Here is a 23,818-nt window from a genome sequence, read left to right as displayed (position 1 = left end):
CTGCTGTTTTTGGGTGAATTCTACTCTTTTGCTCTCTAATTTTGATCTCTTGTTGTTTGTTGTTGTTAGTGGGTTGTTAAACCTTTGTAGACTGATTTGGGTTTATTTTACCCTCAATTATCAATAAGAGAATCTAGGGTGGACTCCTTAAACGGTCCCGTGGATTTTATCCTTCACATCGAAGGGTTTTCCACGTATAATCTGTGTCTGTTGATTCTTGTTGTTTCTTCCGATTATTGTTGGTATTGTTGTTCATTTGCTACTGCTATATTGTTGTCTTGGTGTTGCTATATTGGTTGTGTGAGTACTTGGTTTGATTGGATTGAATTTTGGTTGATTGTTTTGGTTGTGTGACATAGTGGGTGTCATAGTGACCTCTTTCCGATCCCTACAGACCAGAACTCACGAACTCGGACTGTCGGGGGCTTGCAGCAGATTTTAAAGATTGAATTTTTAAAACCAAATTCTTTTTTTGTTTATTATAATACCTATTTTTCCTAAAATAAATCATTAATAAACCTTATACTAGTACATTCCTATACAATATATATCTTTTTTTTTTTTTTTTTGAGGGATACTCTCTTTGTATTCTTTTTTTTTTTTTTTTTTTGGAAACAAATCCTTTTTTGAATTTTATTATTTGAACTTTAAATTATTTTTTAAAATACAAATTTTTGTATGCGGTTAGCCACGTGATGCGGCAGGGGTTACTTGTAGGGTGTTATTAGATTTGTCAGGGGTTACTTGTATTCTCATTATTTACAGGAAATTTAGAAACTATTGGTACATGTCTCTTTGGCTTTGAGTTAGAAGAGTTCTAGCAAGAGAAAGATTGTGTGCTTTAAAATATTTTTAATGTTAGAATTAAATTAGATACTTCGTATTCTCATTAGATTGAACAAAGTTGGAAGTTGCTGATAATGCTAAATATTACAAATTTTATAGCATAGATATGATACTTTTCGAAGAATAAGAGAAAATGTGATACAATTATTACAGTAACAATTTAAGATCTCAAAATTTGTTTTGAGAACAACAAATTGGGATTTTTTTTTAAAAGAAAATAAAACTGCATCATCTTGTAATAATCATCCATGATCATTGATCTTTATTAATGATTTTCAAGCTCATTTTTTCCCTTGGCTCTCTAATCTGTCTCTTAATATCCTTACTCCCATGTACCTGCAATGTCAACATATCATTAGTATACTACTCTTAATAACATGATGATATTATTTGTATGTAATTAGTGAATTAATATTAAATTACCTTCCAAGCATCATAACAGTAGCCTGAGGATTAGTCCCAGGGGAGTAATAAAAGGTTGATCCATCAATCACTCGTAATGAATCAATTCCGATAACCTTATAATCCGAATCCACCACTCTTCCAACCAGACAACCTCCATGGTAATGCCAGATAGTCATGACTGTGTCCTTGCAGAACTGCTCGAGCGAGGTTGATACGTTGGCGTGGTGAGGCAGCAAGTTTACAGGGGTGCTAGCAGTCATATTGAGGAGTGTATGAACTGATATACCTTGATACTTGAACTTAGAAAATGGTTGAGATTCTATCACTTTTTCAATGGTTTGGAGCCCTTGCACACACCTTTGTAGGTCCTCGGGTTCTTGGAAGTAGTTGAAGGTTACTGATGGGTTGTCGTTTGGGTTGAGACTTTGAAGCTCGAGGTGACCTGTTGATATTGGACCCATTATTTTTTCAAGTATGAACCCGCCTTGGAAGGCTATGTCTGGTAGGTTAGACATTTGCTCTATGGCCTCGGCTAATGCTTCTGGGGTTCTTTGCTTTGGTGGTATTACTGATAGTTGACCAATCTGTAACATGTAACACGTCATATCAACAATGTTAGATAAAACTTGATTTGTACTTGTATTTAGATATAGAATATATTGCGCACCTTTGGAGAGAGCATGCCAAAGTCTCTAGGGTGGGTGTTGCTGCCACCAAAGTTCTCGCCGCTAGCAGCCTCAATGTAGCTGCCAAAGGGGGTGATGCCGACGACTTGGATGAGGGAGACCTCCACAGGAAGAGGAGAAGGGATGTAAATTGCATTCATTGGATTGTCTCTCATACCCTGCCCAACCATGGGCTGATCCAAAACTAGGCTAATATTGTGGGACTTAAGATGATCTGCTGGGCCAACTCCACTTAGCATTAGCAATTGTGGACTTCCTAATGCTCCAGCTGAAATTATAACTTCACTTTTAGACCCGGACTTTAAGTAGGCCGTGTGTCGTACCCCTTGTGCATCTACAAATCGCACCCCGTGGGCTTGTGGCCTCGCCACCCCTATCCATCCATCGTTAAAATATTTTGTCGTGAAAATACATTTAGTAATTACATACTAAAAATAACTATGTTCTTAAATTAGCACATTGACAAGCGTGAAAAAAAAAAAGAAAAAAAAGTGACGTATATTTGGTACCTTTTGTTTTGAACAAGATCTTGTGGACAGTAGCATGTAAGAGCACATTAATTCCTTGGGGATTGGCATACCCCAACAAATTAGCGGCAGTATGCCTATTACCTTCTCTATCAAAGATGGTCCCACCAACTTTAGTCCCATTAATATGATCATAAGTGAACCCATTATTAGGGACTATTCCAGCTTGTAGTAGACCATCCCTAACGGCTGTTTGCCATTCCCTCATTGGGGGCTCAAACGCCACCACGTCCTCAACCCAATGGTACGACTCGTTTACGAGACGTGAGTCCCACCCCACGTCTCGCACATAGCCGGATCCTGCACGGGTGTAGAATCCGGCATTGAGGCAGGACCCGCCCCCTAGGACACGGGCCCTTGCATTAATAACCCCGTCCTCAGATATAAATCGTTGGGACGGGGAAGTTGGGGAGAGGTCCGAGAGGGCGGACCCAAATGAGGAGAGTAGGGTTATGTTCGAGTTTCCATACGGTGAGCCCCCTCGCTCTAGGAGTAACACGGTCGCGTTATGAGATAACGTTGCAGCTAAGGGACACCCGGCCGTCCCGCCCCCAACAATTATGTAGTCGTAATAGGAGGTTGTTGGTGCTGTTGTTGCATTATGGACAAAGCTATAGTTGGGAGCTGCCACCAAAATCACGTCAAAAAAAATTAAAAATGTCAATAAGATGTTGCATTTGGGTTCATAATGTTTAGCGTTACATGATTACACCATTTTATATTTATATGTACATGTATAATGTATTAGACTAATTATGCCTCTTGCTTAAATAAAAAATAAAAAATAAAAAGGTAACATGATTCCTTTGAAAAGCTTGAATATCATTTAATGCTATTACTAGTTTTACATTATGTAAAGAACCTTACTAAAGTCGTTCTAAATCTTCTAACTGCTTTTGGCTACACTAATTACAAATTAAAATTTGCTAGTATATACTTATGTAAAGTGGTTGAGTTCTTCATTACAAAAGACAATATTTTTCCAAAAAAGTTGCGATGTCAACTAAATTTTAAATGGTGTACGCTTGTTTATATGTCATACTCGTGCAAATGGGAGGGAGGAGCATTAAGGCAACCTTCAAGGTTGTACTAATGCTTATAGTAGAGTATTATTGTGTTTTACAATTAAAGTAAGGCCATCGATATATGGGATCTAAGGTTCAAATCTCAATTAAATTTGTGTTAGACTAACTTTTTATTTGTATAAGCAATAAATAGTATACACTCACTCCATCTCAAATTTAATTTCATGACACTTGTTTTTTCGTTATTTAATACTCCTTAAAAATTATCTTAATACTTTGTACTCAATCATACATATCAATAAAACTTAATACAATGTAAAATAAAAAAAATTGATTTTGTGTACTAATGTACTATGTACAAGTAGAAAAGATAAATGGGTACTATTTAGAATTTCCCAATATAAATTGTAAATCTTGATCTTGTTAAGAAAAAGAAAAAAAAAAATATTAAAGTTCAATTTGTGGAGTATAATCTTCTTAATTGACCTAATCCACATTATTAAAATTAAAAAATAAAAAAATAAGATAAGTCAATAAGCACGTACTTTAATTATATTAAGCTCCTTTAACACTTCAACTAAAGTAAAACCCTTATTAATTAGAGAATTAGTTTACTGCTTCATCTTTACAGTTAGTTCCTAAATTGACGGGGATTATCTTTTATAGAAACAGAGAGAATAAACAGACTATAACGTGCATGCATGTACATTCAAAAAGCTAGTTAATTAGGAGAAAAAGAATAAAAATTACCTTTATCAGAAGAAGAAAGGCCATGAAAGAAGAAAGAAGCAGCAACCAACACTCTCCACCACCCAATTAGCCTTCCAACTGACTTACTCATTTTTGTTAAAATCTTTTCAAGCAACTTTATCTATAATAGTAACACTCGAAATCAACTAACAAGAATTAGAAGTTTTTAGTGTATATTACTTAAATTGCATGACTAATAACTGAACTTATTATATACTACGAGAAGAATACACTATGAATAAAATATAACTAGACAGTCCAAATATAGTAACTAATTAACGATCAATTTGGACGCCTAAAAATACTACCCCACTACAAAGATGATGCAAAATATATATAAATATATATACCAAAGTTTTAAAAACCCTCCCAAAAATTTAAGGCAAATATTTCGAAACTATATTATAACACTTGTAATTTAGAAAAAAATTCACAACATATTTATGCGTGAATATATAAAATATTTTTAGTAAGTGTGACAACTTACACAACGTGGAGTATATGGATACCGATCGAATTTCAAGGATTTTTTTTTTTTTTTTTTTTTTGGTGAGATAGAGAGAGTAGAATTAGCAAAATATTTGAACAAACATACACACTCCCTCTCTCTTTTTTAGTTTTTGTCCCTCTCAAAGAGTCACAATTTTAGAGGTTGATAGGAGAGAGAGAAAGAGCAATGCTTAATGCTTAGGTGGTGGATTAAAATTGATTGTTGCAACTAATTTTGGAGACATTAATTGTTAAGTTTGTACTTGGTAGTTTAGGTTTGAGTACAAGGTATCTGGAATAAATATTTTACTACTCAAGTATTTGACACTGAGAAAGTACAAATTTTGCAGTGTACTTAAATTGGGTTAACTTTATGTTGCAACACTTGTAACTTGTAAGCATTTGTTAGAATATAAGAGATAGATTTAGAAGTAAATCTCTATTTTGTTTTCAAGCAACATTAACATCTAACACCATAAATAACTCACACAGTGGTATGAGAAATTGATGATTGTGTGATGAAAAGAAAAATAATGACAGAGTATGTGAATATCTTTCAGCGAAAATATATGCTATATAGATTCGATAATCGACTACTTAATCAGTTAGTTAATGAAGGTCAAAAATCTATTTTGAAAAGACATCATTACTTATCATGTTTAGATAATCGACCTATTTGAGTTGTTCAACGTTTAAAACTTGTTCCTCATGAATGAACGTGAGATCTCTCTTGAATAGGATGTCTAACCCGAGGTTTGTATTTATATCCAACCCAAAAACAAGGGTGAAGAAAAACCATCTATATCATTGTCATCTTTGATCAATCTAACATTTTCTTTCTTCTTTAGTCTTTTCTTTGCCTCCTCTCTAGAGTCATCACAAATGATTATATTCGATCACACAATGACACAAAGGGCATAACTAAATATGAGTTATTGGCCACAAATATGGAAATGTTAATATGTTATACATACTGTTATATGCTAAAAGTCAGTTTTTATAATTTTGCTGCCAAATTAGGTATATTTATAAGTTATTAATTGTGATGAATTTTGGTGAATTAATTATTGGAAATGGATGTATATGAGCACGATATTCACAAATTTTATAGTTGCTGGCGTTATATACAAATAGGCATGTCAAGAAAATCTCATGGAGTGGATAACCCCAACTAACTTTATTACTCATTTATGAATTATGCCAAAACTGTACCTAAATTAGGATCAACTCTTCATAACTCGATTCCAACCAATTCAAATAAATTTTTTGATTGAAATTTTCTAGTAAATCAACACCACTCAAATCAAATTAAAAAAAAAAAAAAGAAACAGAAAAAAAAAAAAAATCAAATTAACGTGCATTATAAAATATACCAAACTATAAACAAAAGAAACAATTTAATTGTGAGACAATATTTATGTGTGTTATGAACCAAACTAAAGTTAGCTTTCTATTGAAAGAGAAAGTGTAAAGTTTTGAGCGTATGATAGAATTTTCTTCCCTTTTTGATTGCCTCATTTGTTATCGGGAATAACACATTTATTTTCCCTTTCTGATTGCGTCATTTTATTTGTTTTTGGGAATAATAAAATATAAGTAGTTTTACCTCTGTTACAAAATAGTTGCATCAATATACGTTCAACACTAAAAAAATAGGTACTTCGAGTACATTTGCTAGACAACCACGAGTACACACAAATGCTTTTCTACTAAACTAGCACTGGTTTCAACCATCAGGCCCATATCTATCACTAAGCTGTCGAGACAGAGGACAGTAGAGTTCTAGATTAACCACTAAACAGAACATGAAGTGTACAGCCTCAAAAAGACTGTTCTTCCCCAATTTCGTACAAACCTACATTGATTCTGTGCTACATAAGTACATAACTAACATCACATTTCAAGTATTGGAAACTTGCACGATTTACACATGTACGAGTTATCAAGAATACGCGTATTCACCCCAATTTCCCACGGTACTATTAAGTACTCATCACTGTTATCAAATATTGGAAAATTTCATGTAATTAAATTTCAAAAAAGCTGCACAGAAATCATGCAGAAAGTGGCGAATTACAAACATTATTACTGCCCACAGCAAACCACCTCAAGTATTAGCTAATTGAGGGCAAACTAACAAATAGGCCTATCTTGCCCTACAATATACAGCAAGAATTGAGAAAATTCAAATTTTTAAAATACCACCAAAAAATTTGAGAGTTAGGAACAGATGCAGAAGATGCTTAGGACTGTAATAATCTAGTGCTGCTACTGAAAAGACCGATCAGTACAGGGAGTTGTAGGTGTAGCAAGTAGCAACTATGCAGCCAATGCAGATGAATAGAGAAGGAAGAAGAGTCAAATTCAATAGAGTACTTTGACCCAAGAGCCCGATCAGGGTGATTGTGCCATCGGCAACCACTCTTGCCAGAGTTCCAGCTTCCGTTGATAATAATCCACCATTGTATGTTCCACGTGAGAGTCTTGATGACATAACCCGAGAGAGGAGTGACAGGTTGACCCCTAAAGATCCAAAGTTTATTGAGTTTCAAGAGAAAAGCCATGAAAGTTTATAAATATAATTAAATCAAAAATAAAGGCAGATAAAAGCAATTGTTAGGGAGAAAGAGCTTGCAATGATTCATCAAAATATTAACTTATCAGGTTATTCTACCTCCATCCAGTATAAAAGACTTGCAAAAATTAAGCAACAGGAGAGGATACATCTTAATCAATAAAAAGCTATACAAATTCTAAAAGTCTAGATGACTAAATCCTGTTTCTAAGTGGTAATTAACAAGAACAATAGGGAATAATTAGTAACCAAATAATGCCAATTGTAAAATGAGCTTGCATTTCAACATTTTAGGAAATTAAAAGCAGTCAGCATTAATATGAGAGGTCCCCAGTTCTCCATTTAAGCCAAAGTTAAGGCTGTCTCTACCACCATAAAAATTTCACAAAAAGACAACTTTCAATGACTGCCAAATGGTTTTGCAATATGCTTCCAATTTATCAGAAAATGACTATCTAATCTACTACTTCGTACTAGTTTATGAAATATTTACAGCTGTTCATTCTAAGGCATATCAAGCTGACCGAATACTGATGCCTAAGGTCAAACGAAATAAATTTGTTTAAAATCGTATAATCTTAAGCTACATGCAGATTATTGCGTGTTCATTAGTAGGAGTATCATTTACCAAGGTTAACTCTCCTTGTTTCAGTTAAAATCCTACATGCATCTCATAGCTCAACATCAAGCATACAATACCCTCCTAATTTCCTTAAACAAAAGACAAATTATATCGGGAGAGAAAATGTTAATACTACCAAACCATTAAATCACAAAATAGACTACTCCCAGGGTTCAGGAACAAAAAAAAAAAAAAAAGAATTCGTGACATATATAGCAGTAATCCCTAGGCTGTTTGCTTTATTAGATCCCTCCTAAATCTATAAGGTTCCACATGGATGCTGGTCAGTTATGCCAACTCTCCGTTCCAGTACAGTAAACTTAAAATTCAGGAAACTAATTGAAAGTACAGTTTACTGTATGGATATATGTAGTAATAAGAAACCTTACCCTCAAGAACTTCAGCAGAGACAAACATGATCAAGCCTGAACAGACATATTGGGGCACAGTATACGGAATTATTAAGTTGAAGCTTAGCACGATGCCAATGCAAACCATAATCTCAGACGCCAATAAAATTTGCCTGCAACCAGATACAAGTGTCAAAATATATATAAAAAAAAAAATCAGCTACTACTGGCAAACAGGAATAGCTTATCAATAAGACAGCTAACTTGCTCCAAACTTCTTTCGATCTTAACTTTCTTTAAAAGGTAATTTTAATTTAAAGTCAACGTGCTAATAGAAAAATCTTTTTAAGCTATTGAACAATTTGCGATACAAAGGAATACCTAAGAAAAGCTGCCAGTTGAAGTGGTGACTTTATTTATTAATCTCAATTTTATCCACTCTTTTAAATCCTCCTTGGGCAACAAAATTTGACAGCTTGAACACACTAAATTTTATGTGCTCCCATTGGAAGACATCATATTTTTATACCAAATTATGAGGATAATCAAGAACAATTACCTCTCCTGAAACATGTTACTGATGTAGCTCCCAACAATAATATTCACGGGAAGTACTGTCAGTCCAAGGCAGGCAAGGAAAATAGACACTGAGCTTGTAGACCAACTAAAGTAGTATGTCGTAACAACACTAGATTCTGAAAGTAATATCTCCATTGCATACTTAAGCATAAAATAAATCAATAATTGGACCTGAAAACATCAGAAAGGAAAATGCAAAGTCAGTAACAGAAAAACTTTAAGACAGATGATTGTTGTTACAGTTTCTATATACTCCACCCATTCATATAAATAAACAATTTACCACTGATCATGTAATCCTAGAATATTTTTACAAAAACATATAATATACATATAAAAATAACAAAAACTTGACGAAAACGTCCTACCATGATCTCTTTCGTTAGGAAAGTAGAATGTAACGAAAGGAGATGATGGTGAAACCAATCAAGCACAAAATGCTTCTTAAAAGAGCTACAGACTTCAAAGACTTAATAATATTTTCATGGAGAATTAAACAATGAATCAACAAGGATTGAAATAAATTATTATAATAAACTCTGTAACTAAAATAGAAATTTCATCCCTTCATATTTGTTTTCTCATATAATCATGATGGTCACAAACAGGGGGAAATAGGTAATCAAATGGACTCAAAAAATCTTTATTTTCTTCCTGAATGTAGAGATCACCCAGAAAAGAAACAAATAAAAGGAATTGTGAATTGTGATATTGTCAACCCCCATATCAGAAACAGAAGCTTCTTATATTACTGTGTTTAACTAGTTCCTATATGGCTTCCTGAATCCTGAAGGTGGAACATTAGATAACACTGTAACTTAAATTTCTATGTTAAATGTGCAATAAAAAAATATATTAGATGTTACAGATGCCTGTCTTATATAAAGACATATCTAGCCATTATATCTACCAGTAAAAGGCTTCTGGGATGTTTGACCATCACCATAATAACCGAAGAACCAAGTTTCTTCAACTTAGAATGAAATACACTTCAAGGCACATTTTTACTCATCAATCTCATCACAAGCAAAACTCTATTTCCATCATCAGCACTTGCAGTGAGAAAGTTCTAAAGATTTTTGGCCCAGTATTTGCTATATTTTTTAAGTCTTGATGACAACATTTTTAATCATCTTTAGCCGGTTGACCCAGCTATAAGCTTATAATAAATATCAGAATGATTTTCCTTTAGTTAACAGCACAAAAGACCTAGGCCTACCCAACCAGATTATAACTGTAAATGCCTTTAATTTAAACATGAAACCTGGAGGACATCAATTCACTCAGACAGTCATAAGATATTAAAACTGAACCATTTAAATTTAGAGTACTAAAAGCAATGTGATGTTGACAAATTGATATATGCAATGAATTTGCATTAATCAGCTCATTAGCACTATCAAAAATTATACCAAGTAAATTGAGCTACATATCATAATGTCAGTATTCAGTAGTCAAGTCATCCATGAGGACCATGAAAATATCATGTTCCAGCAACTTTCTCCATTAAATAAAACACAGTCCAAGCTGAACACTGTACACTGTATGGCAAAGGTATAGAAGTTCTGGTAACCATTTGATTGCATACCTTAATAGAAGGTGTGAGCAATCTGTAAGCAGCTGCAATTGAAGTGACTGGCTCACGGGAATCTTCAGGAGCTTCTTCACTCTCATCTGCATCACCATCATCATCATCATCCCGTACCTTTTCTTCTGAATTCCCTCCATTCTGTTCTGATGTCAAAAGCAAAGGTTGCTTAACACCTCTCTCCATAACATCACTCTGCTTTGTTTCTGTCAAAGGAAATGGCTTGGCTGCTTAATACTTTAACTTTCTCAACAATATAAAAGTACAATATCATAATAATATAAATGCAGTCAACATAAGAACCAACCAGCAGATACATAGCTCCAACGTAGTTCTATTTCAGCAAGGGAAAACTACTATTTTATCCAAATTAAGGAATAGTAATAATGTGAAAAAAATTAAAGAAAAAAAATTGTGAATTTATGCTCTCTTAGCAATGGAGTTCTCATTGGTATTTGAATTTAATGTTAATTTCACACATTGCCAAGTCTAGTCAATGAAACAGGGGAGTTTCAAATATGGAAAAGGAAACCAACAAGAATGGCATCATAATATTTTCCATATAAAAACACTGATGTATAGTCACTAGTTCAGCATCATCAAACTACACAGCTCAAATCAGCAACTACAATTTTGCAAGATTCAAACCAATTATCATAAGTCTCTAGAGTTTATAGTGATTTTCTTTCTAATTCGTCCCTGAGTCCTATAAAAAGCATACCTGTTGTAGATTGTTGTTCCACATGGTCGTCCTCGTGTGCAGGTTCTTTAAATGCAATCCACAGCCAAACTAAATAGAGTAGCCAGGCGACTGCCATAATCCAACCAGGCAGAGTATCCTGGTTGAAGGTCCAGTTAAAAAGCTTGAAATTTGTTTGAAGTAAGCCAGCAAGAGCAGGACCACATGCCATTCCAAGAGCACTTGCACTGACGAAACCAGCTGATGCTTGCATTCTAATCTTAAGAGGCACACAATCACTGATGTAGCGCCGGTTAACTGCTCTAGAAGAACCCAATCTGAAAAATAAATAATTTTGCTAAGCCATTCAAATCGTTGTTCCCAACAAAAGACACTTGCCAACAAAGAAAGCAATAAAACGTAAAACGAATGCAGAATAAGACATTATTCTGGTAATATCCAAGTAGAGAGACAATCTCAACATACCCACAGAAAATACGACCAATCAAGAGAATCCATATAGAGTTGAAATCATAAGCCATTGCATACATGACGTTTCCCACAAAAAGAACGATGCTGCTGAATACAAGAGGTCTGAAGTATGATCTGTTAGACCAGGCACTAAAATACACAGAAGAAAAGACTTGTGCAATAGCCATTGCCCCAATAACAATACCACAGACGGTTGCAGCAGCTCCAAGGCTCATGGAGTAATCATCGGCAGTTGGAACAATAATATATGTATTGATCATATATAAAAATGTGTTCGCTAAGTTCAAAATAAGTGACATATAATTGTATCTTTTGTCATCTATTTGCTCCTCAACTGGACTTGGTAATATCTCCTCCTGCATGATAAGGGCATGTTGTGCCATGAAGTGAAGGAAATTCGTTGAGTAGCCCAACCTATCTACAGCTGATTTAATCGAATCAATTACAGGATCCTGCATAACATTTTAGTGAATTAGCAAGGAATGCTCAACAGATTGAAATAGCAGAAGCATTCAATTTAGCCAAAAATTAAAAAGCAACCTGAAGGGGAAAAGCGGGCTGATCATAAATTGAAGCATAGCTTCCTTGACGCTCCTGCAGGTCTCCAAGATTGCGAGTAATAGCTCCCACTACTGCTCCTATTCCCTGCTCGTAATGAAAAATCATGTAAGTAAAAAATGCTCAAATTAAGATCCCCGTGTGATTTGAAGACTGACATAAAAGTTTTTATCAGACTTAGTAAACTCACCACATGCTTGAACACTTGCTGGAGCTGGGAATAAGGATGATTAGCACGTGTTTTGACATAGTAATTAGTGAAACTATATCCAAATCGTTTATCAAACTTCTTAAGAATCTTACGAAGACCTATCGCATTAATCTCAACAAAGTAAAGAAGTTTTAATAGATCCAGCCCAACTTCTCTATATGCTTCCCGTAATTGACATATCGTTGCTATGTCAGACTGTTGATCAGGAGAGTTATGCTGCTCACCAAGCTTGGCCAACCTCCCAGCGAGTAGCCCTTGTTGTTCCAAAAGGAAGAGGACAATTTTTTCGATCTACACATCACATCATAGTATATGATGATATTACTACAGAAGTTCAAATTGAAACTCAACCATCAATCTAAGAACAATCAAAAACATTATTTCCTTACCTGAATATCTAGCATTCTTGAGAAGTCTTTCAACACCTGTCGTTTGTCCAATGTTCCATTCTTTATATGTTGAGCATATTGCTTGACTTTCTTCTTCATTAATTTGTAGTCAATATAATACCTGAAACAAATAGTACACCCTCAAATAGATAAAAATCTACTAGAACAGAAGTAGCTAAATGACCATCAACATTGGCACGACAACAAAATAAGGCGTCAAACATCATGTCCATATAGAATCAGTAATGCAACCAAATACCTTCCACTGATTGTGTCATTGTGTGTCTACATAAAATCGATGAGAAAAATGCAATAAAAATTGTAATTAGATTCCATACTTTAGTTGCACAAAGTAGCACCTCTGTGTCTGTAAAACACCTGAACAAAAGTGTCATTCATCATAATACTCATGGTTTCAAATCTTGAATAAGGTCGTGATAGCAGTAACGGTCGTAGAACCACTTTTGTGGATAATGCGGATAGTTTGCGGCCTAACATCTAAGTCTTGGTAAGTTCAAGAACCTTTAGAAGGTGTTAGATGCAAAATACTATGACACTAACAGCCCCAGCACAAGTATATCATACCTGATACCACAAATCTCTTTCTCATTCTGCAGCTAATACATATACCATGTTTTTAAGGAGAAAAAAAAAAAGCTAATACATACAGTATAACATAAAAGTACACACAGTTCCTGACTTTTACTAAAGTCGTAATCTTCTTTTGCATCTTTTCATGAGAGTTAATTTAACAATGGTTTTAACTTTAACAACACCATCCAAAAAAAAAAAACTAATCATTCAGTGAATATATGTCTTGTTAGTATTTACATTCCTTGGCTATCCTTGCCCCTTATTTTATCATTTAAAAGTGTTATATCACTCTGATCAGACAGCAAATTTCAACACATAAAGTAATTTCTTTGTTGGATACAAAAACTACAAGCTATACTTATCAAGAATTAGAAAACTAGAAACACGAAAGTATAGCAATGTTAAAAAAAGCCGAAAATTCGAATCACAAACGTAACATACCCTTCCCATTCTTGAAGTTGCCTTTCTTTTAACTTCTTCCCAAAAGCAACCATCGTGAATGATCTGATAAACAGCAAAAGATACAATCGATCAGTCCTTTGGTAAAATGCAAATTCAAACCAGCTACTTTCAAAACTCTACAAATATACCAAATGTAAAGATGTTATTGGCTGCTAAACTACTGACCAAATCATAAACACCTTTGCTCCCTTAACGACGCAGCCTAATAGAGAGATGATAACTTTACACTCTCACTAATTAAACAAAAAACTGTTTTTGTAAATTAATGCCACATCTCTCACCATTTTAAATCATGTCTTACCCTGAATCTGTCAATTGTCAACAACTTAGTTGCCATGCATCATTAAGTAACTATGTCAATTGAGATTAGGCACCATTATCTTCAACTGGTTGAAAACATCATAAAATGCTTAAAATATAACAGCAAAAACACATTTTTTATTCTTTTCAATAATTTTTTTCTTGTTTTTGGGGTGAAGAGGTCTCCAAATATGTCCATCAAAGTTTTGTTGAATTCGCCACGAATGACAGTATCCTCATCAAGTCCATCCTTCTAACTTCTTATCAATATACTAACAATTATCACAAAAATATGAAAATTGACTGTTCTTCAACGAATATAATGACGAAATCTCATAATTTTCATCAATGCCTACGTAATCATATACCCCCCATCCCCTTATCAAACAAAACACGGCAACCCATTCTGATGTCCCATCTCTTCAAAAGATCCGTTCTCCCCAGAATATATTAATATAACAGAACAACCCGAAAAATAGACAACTGGAAGTTGTAGCGAATTTCTTTACAATCAATAACCCAATTATTCAATCAATTCAAATTTACATACAACAACTTAATTAGAATTACCAATCTATCGTAGTGTAATATACGGAAAATGATATACGTAGCCCTTTTAAAACTGAAACACTGGTACAAACACACGTGATTTTGTCATAAATTCCTAAATTAATAATTCAACAACAGTAAACCTACCACGATCATATAAACAAACAATCGCAATAAATTCAACTACTATCGGACGAGTCCGAACTGAGCAAGAATAATTCAGCTCTTCATTTCCAATCAAATCAATAATTTAATAAACCTTTAAAACTCAATTAAAAAAAAGTCATATTCGACTAATCAAAACCACAAAAATACAAATAATCATTATAAAATCAATAATTAATAAATAATTAAATAAAAAACAGGCAATTGTCACGCCATTAATACACTGAACATGCAAATTATAAAGAAGAACAAGCAATTTATCAATTACAAAAGTCAAGTTGACATTAAAAAAAATCAATTGAAAAATAGAAAACAAAATTAAACCTGAAGAAAACGAATCGAGAAGCGTCGTAATTAGATGAGCATCAACAAACAGAGATTTGCGATGAAATTTTGAAAAAATCAGCAGAATTTGCGGCAAATTCGAGGAGAGAGAAAGTGAAAAAAGAAGACGGCGATTAAAAAAAAGTGGATGTGTTAATTCGTCGCTTTATTTCTGTTGCTTTTTTATAGTGAGTAGTACTACTTCCGTATCAATCATGTAACTGAAAGGAGGAGAGAGAAAATTGGAGAAGCTGCCGCCAAGATAAGTATATGAATGTATGATGAAATTATACTACTAATAGTCTAATACTAATTTGTTTTTTTTTTTTTTTTTTTTTGTAAAGTTTATTTAATGAAAGTTGCTAAAGTTCTGTAAATAGACATTTTTGGAGTATAGTATACTACGTATTTGTGAGGTATGATCATATAAGGTGTGATGAGAGTGATGCCATGTTATGGTATTCAAAGCTTAATACATGTGGATCTTGTACAATTTTCTTATTGTTTGATTTTATTTTTTTTGGTGATTTCATATGATTTGATCTAGTGTTTATTGAATTTTAAATTTGAATTATTTAGATCTGTATTAAAGGTGCAATTAAATGAATGGTTTACAAGTATGAATTTGGTATGGATGCGCAAAACACAATTTTTTTTTTTATTTGATGATTTAAATTAGAATTGAGACTGTATAACGTATGAGAGTGCGTTCAACCTGATTTTTGCATATCTAAACTTGTATGTAGTGTTATCTTATTTGAATCTACTTTGAACTAATCTAGACTTATTATATCTTATTATATTACAAGAATCTATCATAACTAATAAGTCTAATACTTAAGATTAGATAAGTTTAAAAAAAATCATATATCGACAGTCAATTCAATATTATTCCTATCTAGATTTCAATTTGTATAAGCATAATGATTTAGCATAACTCAAACCTAATTTAGACCCGAATCAACTTAACCCTTAACCTAAATGTGATCCGCCTCATATTTCAATCAATTTGGCCACTGATATGACTTAACCTCAAACTATACTTTACCCTACTTGGCCCAATCGAACTCGACTTAGTTATAATTGATTCGTCTATGTGAGAGTTACACCAATATTTGGCCCAATAATCAAATTAAAGGATGGATCACCTAAATATAATTTTTAATTTTTTTTAAGTAGGTACTTTTATATTAGGAAAATTGTTTTCTTTACAAGTTATTCACCCTATTCTCTCATCATTCAAAAATCTACAGAGCAATCATTTTACATTTATAAAATGATTATCATACGTATAATATGTAGTGCATAAAACAGAACAAAGATTAAACCCTAGAGATAAAATGAAGCCGCTTGGAATCAGCTCCATGATTCCGTGTTTCATGTCAATTCCTTAAGATTCCAAAGGTTAGGTGTTGGAGTGGGACACTAAGCTTCTTGAGCATGAATGCAGCAACCAATTATTTTGTGGCTACAACTTGTGACATATTGCAAGCAATGAAAGGTCCATCCTAAATTATTAGGACACAAGAAAAACTTTGCCCTCATTTAATTTGAGGAATTATTACCAAATAAGGTTTAAATTAATTAATTACAATCTTAACATACCACTAATTTTGAAAAGTAAACTCAATTTTATTTTTTTAGACATTATACTAAGTTTTTATCACCTAAAAATATTACAAGTTATATTATTATACATAGCCACATAGGTTTATCATTAAAATTTCATCTTGCTTGTTTAAATTCGAATTTAAACAAGCTGTTAGCGAGTCAAGCTCAAACAATATTTAACTTTTGCCAACCTCGAACAAGAATCAAGCATATTAAAATGTCGGTTGAGCTCGGCTCCAATTCATCTATTAACCCAAATAGGTCAACATCGGCTCGGCTCGTCTCGTAGTTATACATATATAGTATTAAGCCGCCCAATATTATACTGCATGCAATACATGGGAATTGACCAATCAATATGCTCTCCATAAGAGTACAGAGTATGAAAATGATGGAAATGGACTTTAGTTTAATTAAAGGCCTGCCCCAGAAATAAACCAAAACATATTGGGACAATGATCTTAAGGAGCATGTGTGGCCTTGTAAATTCTGAACCTCAGTCCAATTAGGTTGCTAAAAAAACGTTTCTAAATTATATGCATGAATTGAGATCATGTCATTCATGTCCCAAATTATATAACAAGTTGAGACTAGTCTATTGTCTTAATTTCCATTCCATCTCACATTTCTGATCTTACACAGAAAGAGCAAGAAGCGCCGTAAGATAAGAACGTAGGAGGCCAGGGTGTAATTTTACATCTAGGTGTTGCGAACATCATTAACCTTAGACTTATTCCAAAATAATTCGTGCTTGATGTAACGTCTTTCGTTTTCATATTAATCTCATCAATAAAAATCTCCATCTTAATCCAAGTTAAACAAGAAAACTTTGCATCCCTACTTAACACTTTAACACTCTAGGCTAATCTAGTAAAAACTAAAGTAAAATAAAATACCTCAAATCATCACTAATTAATCTAGTATAGTGCCAAATTATCCAAATCTAGTTTAAATAAGAGGTTTATATTTTTCATCCTAATTTTTTGACTTAGATATTATTCCAAAAAGCAGAAGATTTTTTGCACCTGGAAACTTGAAATGGTGACAAAAGAGACGGATAGGAGGCAAAGGGGTAGGGAAAAAGGCAATATTATGTCTTTTGGTTAAGCTAAAAGCAATTTTTAATTATTAATTAGTGTTCTAATTATTTTATGACACTTGCCCTCTTAACATGTTATTAAATCCTACTCTTAATCCTATTAGCAAACTAGATATTGTTTTTATCCGCTTAAAGTATAAAGAAATGACTATAATATTCATACTAAGCATAACAAGTTGCATAATAAGGTCGTTTTAGCTTTATCCATTAATCAAGATCTTAATATTATCAACAGGCAAACTACTCTGGTTGTCTTACATGTCAGCAATGATAAGTGGTTTAACTACTACAGTATTCAAGTTAGTCATCCACTTTGTTTCTGAAACTGAAAGTGTGACATATATGCATGTAAGTACATTTGCACATTCGCGAAGCCACTTAGATGCATGTGGTGTCGGATACTCTATTAGAAATTAAGTCTATGATTAATTCTTTATACATAGTCGTGCATCGTTCAATTTTAGTAATGCAAGAGATAATCTGTAGCAGCCATAACAGAGTAATAGTACTAGTATTACACATTAATAATGACTATCACTGCCATATCAAGCTTGATTAGCTTAGTTCTAAAAGCTTAAATTGTTGCTCGGATACCTTGCTGTCATTCAGGTCTGAAAACTCAAATATTCCAGAAAACCACAGAAACAGCTTTTTTTTTTTTCCTTCATTATCTTTTTTCCAATCCTTTTGGGGGAAGAAGGGTGAAAGAACACCATCTGTTCATGCAGACATCAGACAGAACCATTGTTGGACCATCAGGTTTGACAGAGTTTTGCCCTCCAAGGAGCAATAAGCTTCAGCGCACCAAACACGCATTTCTTATACGAGAAGTCTTCCAAAGTTTCATCATCCCTCTCCAAAACGAAGCACTGGCTGTCTTTGAATTCAGCCTGATGACCAACCTGTAACCACACAGCTCTTAAAGGGTCAGAATAAATTGTTCAAACATTTTGTAATGACACTTTCTGTTAGAAAAATTAAACATATTCAGAGGCAGAAGTCTATACAATTCACTTTCATCATATACACAAAAGGGAGGAAAATGTACAGTATATGGCTTCAGTTATATTTCCTTTTACAGTCCAATATTATGCATCACACAAATTTGAATCATATAACTATTGATATTTTATTGTTTCTACCCTTCTATAAAAAAAAATTCACATCCCTTGTTCAAAAATCATGACAACAAATACTACATACTTCATACCTTGTATAATTCACTCCCTCTGTCCCTAAAACAAACCGTGTATTTATTTTAAGCCATCCTGATTAAAATTTTACTTCAACATCTGCTTCAGAGAGCTAATCCTGGGTGAGGAAAGAACTCTCAAGATGACACATGTGAGATGAGAAGAGAAGTTAAAGTTTCAATAAAAAAATAAACATTCACCAAAAAAACCAGACAGATCGGCTATTGCAAGAATAGGGCTGCACATGAAGTAAAGTCAGCTTTTCAGAGAATTTTAAGACGAGGGAAAAAATGAGCATTCCTGGGTTACGAATGATACCCATAACTATTCCAAAGGCAAACATTGGCAGAGGAAAAATTTAGAGGTGTTTTGACGTACTAGCATTACAGCCTTAACAGGTGCCTATAAAGAATCACAAAAGCCTAGACAGGATGCAAATATACAGAAAACCAGAATAACCAATTACCAAGGCAATCATGCAGACTTTACATGCTCGACAGTGTAAGCGGGATTCAACAAGACACAAGCAACTGTACATCTGATAATGGGAAGAAGAGCTTGCCTTAAAAATGTGGGTGGATTTTTAAAGCTGTCAACGACATTGCCTTGTGCAAGTCACTCAACTTCTCATCAATTGCATTCTTGTATCAAAATCGAGGCACATGAGAATATAAAATAACCAAGAACAAACTTTGATAAAAAATCTGTGAAGAGCTCAGGCAGCATAAAATCGAAGTCAGGCAGAACCGCAGAACCAAACTGAAGTCATACAAAAGGCAATAAGTTGCCCATAAAAATACAGTCATATAGCACATACCAGTTGTTACTTTCCTAAGTAGATTCTAAACACATATTGCAGGATTAAATCACAATGTTAATCCTGTAAAATGCATTATAGACATTTATGATGGGGCGTTCATAGCTCATATAGAATTCCGTGCTAAGTCCACTGACAGACATATACTAAGGTGTAAGAGTTGTGTAAGAGTGTCTATATGCAATCCAATTACAGGAACACCTCTTTGTTCACATCACCAGCATATGGGCCAAAGCAGGAAGTAAACAGGTTGCTAAGTTGCATACTAAAGTATATAATGTAGCAACATACTAAGAGGATGAACTTCAGAAAATAACTGGAGAATTTGGAAGTCTGCAGCCAATTTTTTTTTCCCAAATTACATCACATATTACAAAAACCCAGAAATTAAATTTATGATAGTTCATATTCAACTTTAAAAGGTAAACATGGGTTCTCTAACCGGCAACTACTAAGTTCACAATATTCACAATCAAAACTTGAAATTTAATTAATGTTGACCAATATATGATTGCAATTTAGCAAAAGAATTTCAGAACTCAACCAATTTTGGAACTAATTTTTAAACATAATAATCTTTTCACATATAAAATTTTTTAAGTAGTCGTTTGAAATATGACTATCATAATGTTTTAATGATTATATAGTTCATAATTGACATATTTTTTCCAAGTAATTAATTATATTAACTTTATTAATGGTATTAAATATTATTATCAATATTTTTTTTAATTTATCAAATTTTTAGTTTTATTTATGTAACTTTTATTCTTATTTTATAGTTACTCAAAAAATATTTTTTTTATGTTGGATTAAAATTTTCAAAATTTATATTTACATTGTAGATATTATAAGACTAATTGTGGCCATTTTATAACGTGAAAAATAAACCGATCATATTATATATCATTAAAATAATATGGTAGTCATTTTTCAAATGACCGCTATTTCACATAATATACCAGGAGAGCAATGGAGTAGTACATACTCAGAAGATAGAAATTGTGCAAAACATATCTTCATGAAATTATACTGGTAGGATAATCAAGAACCTAATTTGTGATAGAACACTAGTAGAATATTTGGTAAAATTGCAAGAAATAATAGAATATAAAAGGAGAAGACATGACATACCAAACACAGAGTAATTGCTTAGGAGAAGCAAAGAGAGCAATATCAGCTTCAAGAATGTTCTGACAGTGTGATTCAACGACAGAAAGACCTGATTCCTAAGGCCATTTTCAGCATCTTCACTAAAATTTCAGCTTCCCTGTTTTTATAGTGGGATTTGATTATGTGGCGAGATAAAACTTGTAGTGTTCATTGCATCTAGAAATCTTGGGTTCTTTGGTTTTTCGAAGCAAAAATCACAAGTTTTTTCAATTCCATATGACTACCTAAAAGTGAAAGCAACATTAAGTTAGTTTCTGTTACATCAATAACAAAAAGAATAAGACAATTGGAAATGCTAGATAGAGTAGTCATTCACTGGCAATACTCCTCTGTTATTCCCTTTGCTTCTTCTGCTATTCATATTTATATTTATTGAAACAAAAGAAAATGACACAGATGAGAAATATTTGACAGCGAGCTTTTAAGATACACAAAACATGGCACAACAAAACGAAAGATTAATCCTTCCTAACAACCTAAAAAGCAAGATAACAGACCACAAAACCAGACTCTTGAAGCCTTTAGACAGTTGAACTATTTCTGTAACAATGTTTGAGAAGTTATAATGGATCAACATAAATTCATACATTCCAAGAAGTTACAATCAACAGTTAGACTATTTCTGTAACATCGTTTTAGAAGTTATAGTTAGACTCTTAAATCTCACGATCTATATTCTGGGATTTTACAATCCACATAAATTCATATAATCAACTTAACCACTTAGTAAGCATGATTAATTGCTCTAATAGTAAAAAGAAAGTATTAATAAAATTTATCATTTTAAACCACTCAGTAATACAATGCTAATAATTCAATAAGAAAATCACTAGACTAAATAAAATATTTATACGGCAGATGCTAAAGAAACTCGCTTATAAGACAACTTGTTTAGACAACAATTCTAAGAAAACACATCTAAACTACTCTTGTACATTGTGCAACTCACTGACTAGCATTAAAAAAACAAGAGGAAGCGAAAGTGCAGCAAAGGAAACTTAAAATCAATTCAGCATGCAACACACAGCCTCACAAACTAGGCAACCCAAAGAGCCCCAACACTCATGTTAACCAACAACCAGCAGCCACTTTTTCACCCAACACACCCATTTCAGTCTTCTGTCCCCTGCAGCCTCTGCACTTGCAGCCCAAACTGCAGTCACACCCAAGCAAACTTCTTGTACTCTTGTAGCATCACACCATACTAAAACAGCCCTGTGACTACAACATCTACACTATTCGTACACAACACACAGACTAACACAACCCTTATTGGCCAAGACTCCCTCGCAATCCCCTAAACATACACTACAACACAACTAATACCCCACAAGGTCTCAAGCACAGATCAATCCTTGTACAGACCAAAATAGAACAGCCTGAACCACCCCTTACACGTGCAACACAACATTTCACCCTTGCAATAACAATTCTGCCACAACACAAACCTTACGGATAATCACCAATCAACTAGAGCAAATAATCCTGCTGCAAAGGCCGGGCCTTTTACCCAGGAAAAGGCCAATTAACAGGTAAAATAATACAGTTACTGTCACTACCTATACCTTAAAACACATTGCAGTAGGCAAAATCTAAAAGAACAATCAATAGGTTTGACTTCTTAATAGAGTGGCAGCCTTCCAAATTTACTCTCATTCTCTATATACATCTTTTGGAGTCCTCTACAGTATGTTACTTCTCCGGACTCGAGCTAACTATTGTTTTAATCTGTATACAAGTAGTCAAGTACTACCTCTGGTCCAAATTACTCGCAACTTTGGGGTATTATTTGTGAGATGTAAAATATTCCAAAGTTGCGAGTAATTTGGACCGGAGTTAATACCTTTACTAACAATTTTCACACAATAATTGCAATTGACCTTCTTATACTACTCATTACTTCATGGCATGATGCTGACTATTGCCAAGGCAAGCAAGCAAAAGCAAAGACGTCATTCCCATCAAAGATATTACTTGAAAATTTGGATCTCCAATTTACATCACACTTTACAAAAATCCCAGAAACTAAAATCACCATCATTTCATATCCAACTTTACAAGGTAAATTGGTTCGTTTTTCTCTAATTCACAACCACTATGTATACGAATCACACAATATTCACAATCAAAACTCGACGATTTTACAATTGCAATTTGGCAAATAAATTGCCTATATCAACCAATTTTGGCACTAATTCTTAAACATCAACAACATTTTATATAAGTAGGATAATCAAGAACCAATTTTTAATAAATTACAAGTAAATTGAGCAAGATTGCAAGAATTAACGAAACATAAAAGGGACAAGAGAAAACATAACATACGAAAACCCAAAAGAATACTGCAGTTACTATTTAAAAATCAATACTTAATAAATTCAGTGAGGCGTTTCATCAAACACCTTGCAAACAGTCGCAATACCCAGCTTGCCGCCAAAACACGTCACACAACAAATTACAAAAAAATAAAAATTAAATCTTTAAAAATAACTTCAACTTAATACTTGCAATTAATTAATTAATTAATTAAAGAAGAGAGAGAAAATAATTACCCAAAAAAATGAGGAAAAAATGTCGACATTCTTAACACATTCTCTCCCCAAAAAGTCACCTTTATTGGTTGAACAATTCTGAAATGAAAAACCATGTTCTTGATAAATGTCGACATTGTTAATCCACATTTCTTGTTCACCTCTTTATTATCATCATCCCCTGTTAATCCAAAAATTCCTAGAGAGAGAAAGTAGAAAAAGGGGTTTT

General features: G+C 33.4%; 2 protein-coding genes and 1 long non-coding RNA gene across 4 annotated transcripts; all 3 read right to left on the bottom strand.

Moving 5' to 3' along the window:
• Positions 1-858: 858 nt before the first annotated feature.
• Positions 859-4,846, bottom strand: LOC145595465 (protein HOTHEAD-like). The gene is made up of 6 exons (XM_081651887.1): positions 4,727-4,846; positions 4,240-4,360; positions 2,447-3,088; positions 1,919-2,310; positions 1,270-1,835; positions 859-1,182 (listed from the first exon to the last, which is right to left on the bottom strand). Exons 2-6 carry the CDS (start codon positions 4,328-4,330, stop codon positions 1,128-1,130), a joined length of 1,746 nt encoding a protein of 581 aa, XP_081508013.1. The 5' UTR covers positions 4,331-4,360; positions 4,727-4,846; the 3' UTR covers positions 859-1,127.
• A 1,889-nt stretch (positions 4,847-6,735) lies between these two features.
• On the bottom strand, positions 6,736-15,442 carry LOC145595459 (SPX domain-containing membrane protein At4g22990-like). Its single transcript, XM_081651875.1, has 11 exons — positions 15,166-15,442; positions 13,807-13,869; positions 12,772-12,892; positions 12,362-12,673; positions 12,154-12,258; positions 11,608-12,065; positions 11,164-11,459; positions 10,443-10,648; positions 8,835-9,025; positions 8,315-8,448; positions 6,736-7,251 (listed from the first exon to the last, which is right to left on the bottom strand). The coding sequence occupies exons 2-11, from the start codon at positions 13,857-13,859 to the stop codon at positions 7,013-7,015; spliced, it is 2,115 nt and encodes a 704-aa protein (XP_081508001.1). The 5' UTR covers positions 13,860-13,869; positions 15,166-15,442; the 3' UTR covers positions 6,736-7,012.
• Positions 15,443-21,011: 5,569 nt separating this feature from the next.
• On the bottom strand, positions 21,012-23,812 carry LOC145595448 (uncharacterized). 2 transcript variants are annotated; one of them, XR_014102954.1, is made up of 2 exons: positions 23,461-23,812; positions 21,012-21,282 (listed from the first exon to the last, which is right to left on the bottom strand). It is a non-coding gene; the product is annotated as an uncharacterized LOC145595448 (long non-coding RNA). The 2 variants fall into 2 exon arrangements; XR_014102953.1 differs by having other exon boundaries at positions 23,611-23,812.
• Positions 23,813-23,818: the final 6 nt, after the last annotated feature.

The sequence above is a fragment of the Chenopodium album genome, chromosome 2 (genome assembly GCF_948465745.1).
Source record: "Chenopodium album chromosome 2, dcCheAlbu1.1, whole genome shotgun sequence".
NCBI lineage: Eukaryota > Viridiplantae > Streptophyta > Magnoliopsida > Caryophyllales > Amaranthaceae > Chenopodium > Chenopodium album.
This window is presented reverse-complemented; position numbering and strand designations above follow the sequence as displayed.

Coding starts and splice junctions, on each gene's coding strand:
- LOC145595465 (XM_081651887.1), bottom strand. CDS start 4,330: ATGAGTAAGTCAGTTGGAAGGCTAATTGGGTGGTGGAGAGTGTTGGTT. Junction 3,089..4,239: donor CCTTTCTTCTTCTGATAAAG/GTAATTTTTATT, acceptor TTTTGGTGGCAG/CTCCCAACTATAGCTTTGTC. Junction 1,183..1,269: donor ACTGTTATGATGCTTGGAAG/GTAATTTAATAT, acceptor TTGACATTGCAG/GTACATGGGAGTAAGGATAT.
- LOC145595459 (XM_081651875.1), bottom strand. CDS start 13,859: ATGGTTGCTTTTGGGAAGAAGTTAAAAGAAAGGCAACTTCAAGAATGG. Junction 12,259..12,361: donor AGCAAGTGTTCAAGCATGTG/GTGAGTTTACTA, acceptor CATTACGAGCAG/GGAATAGGAGCAGTAGTGGG. Junction 10,649..11,163: donor GGAACAACAATCTACAACAG/GTATGCTTTTTA, acceptor TTCCTTTGACAG/AAACAAAGCAGAGTGATGTT.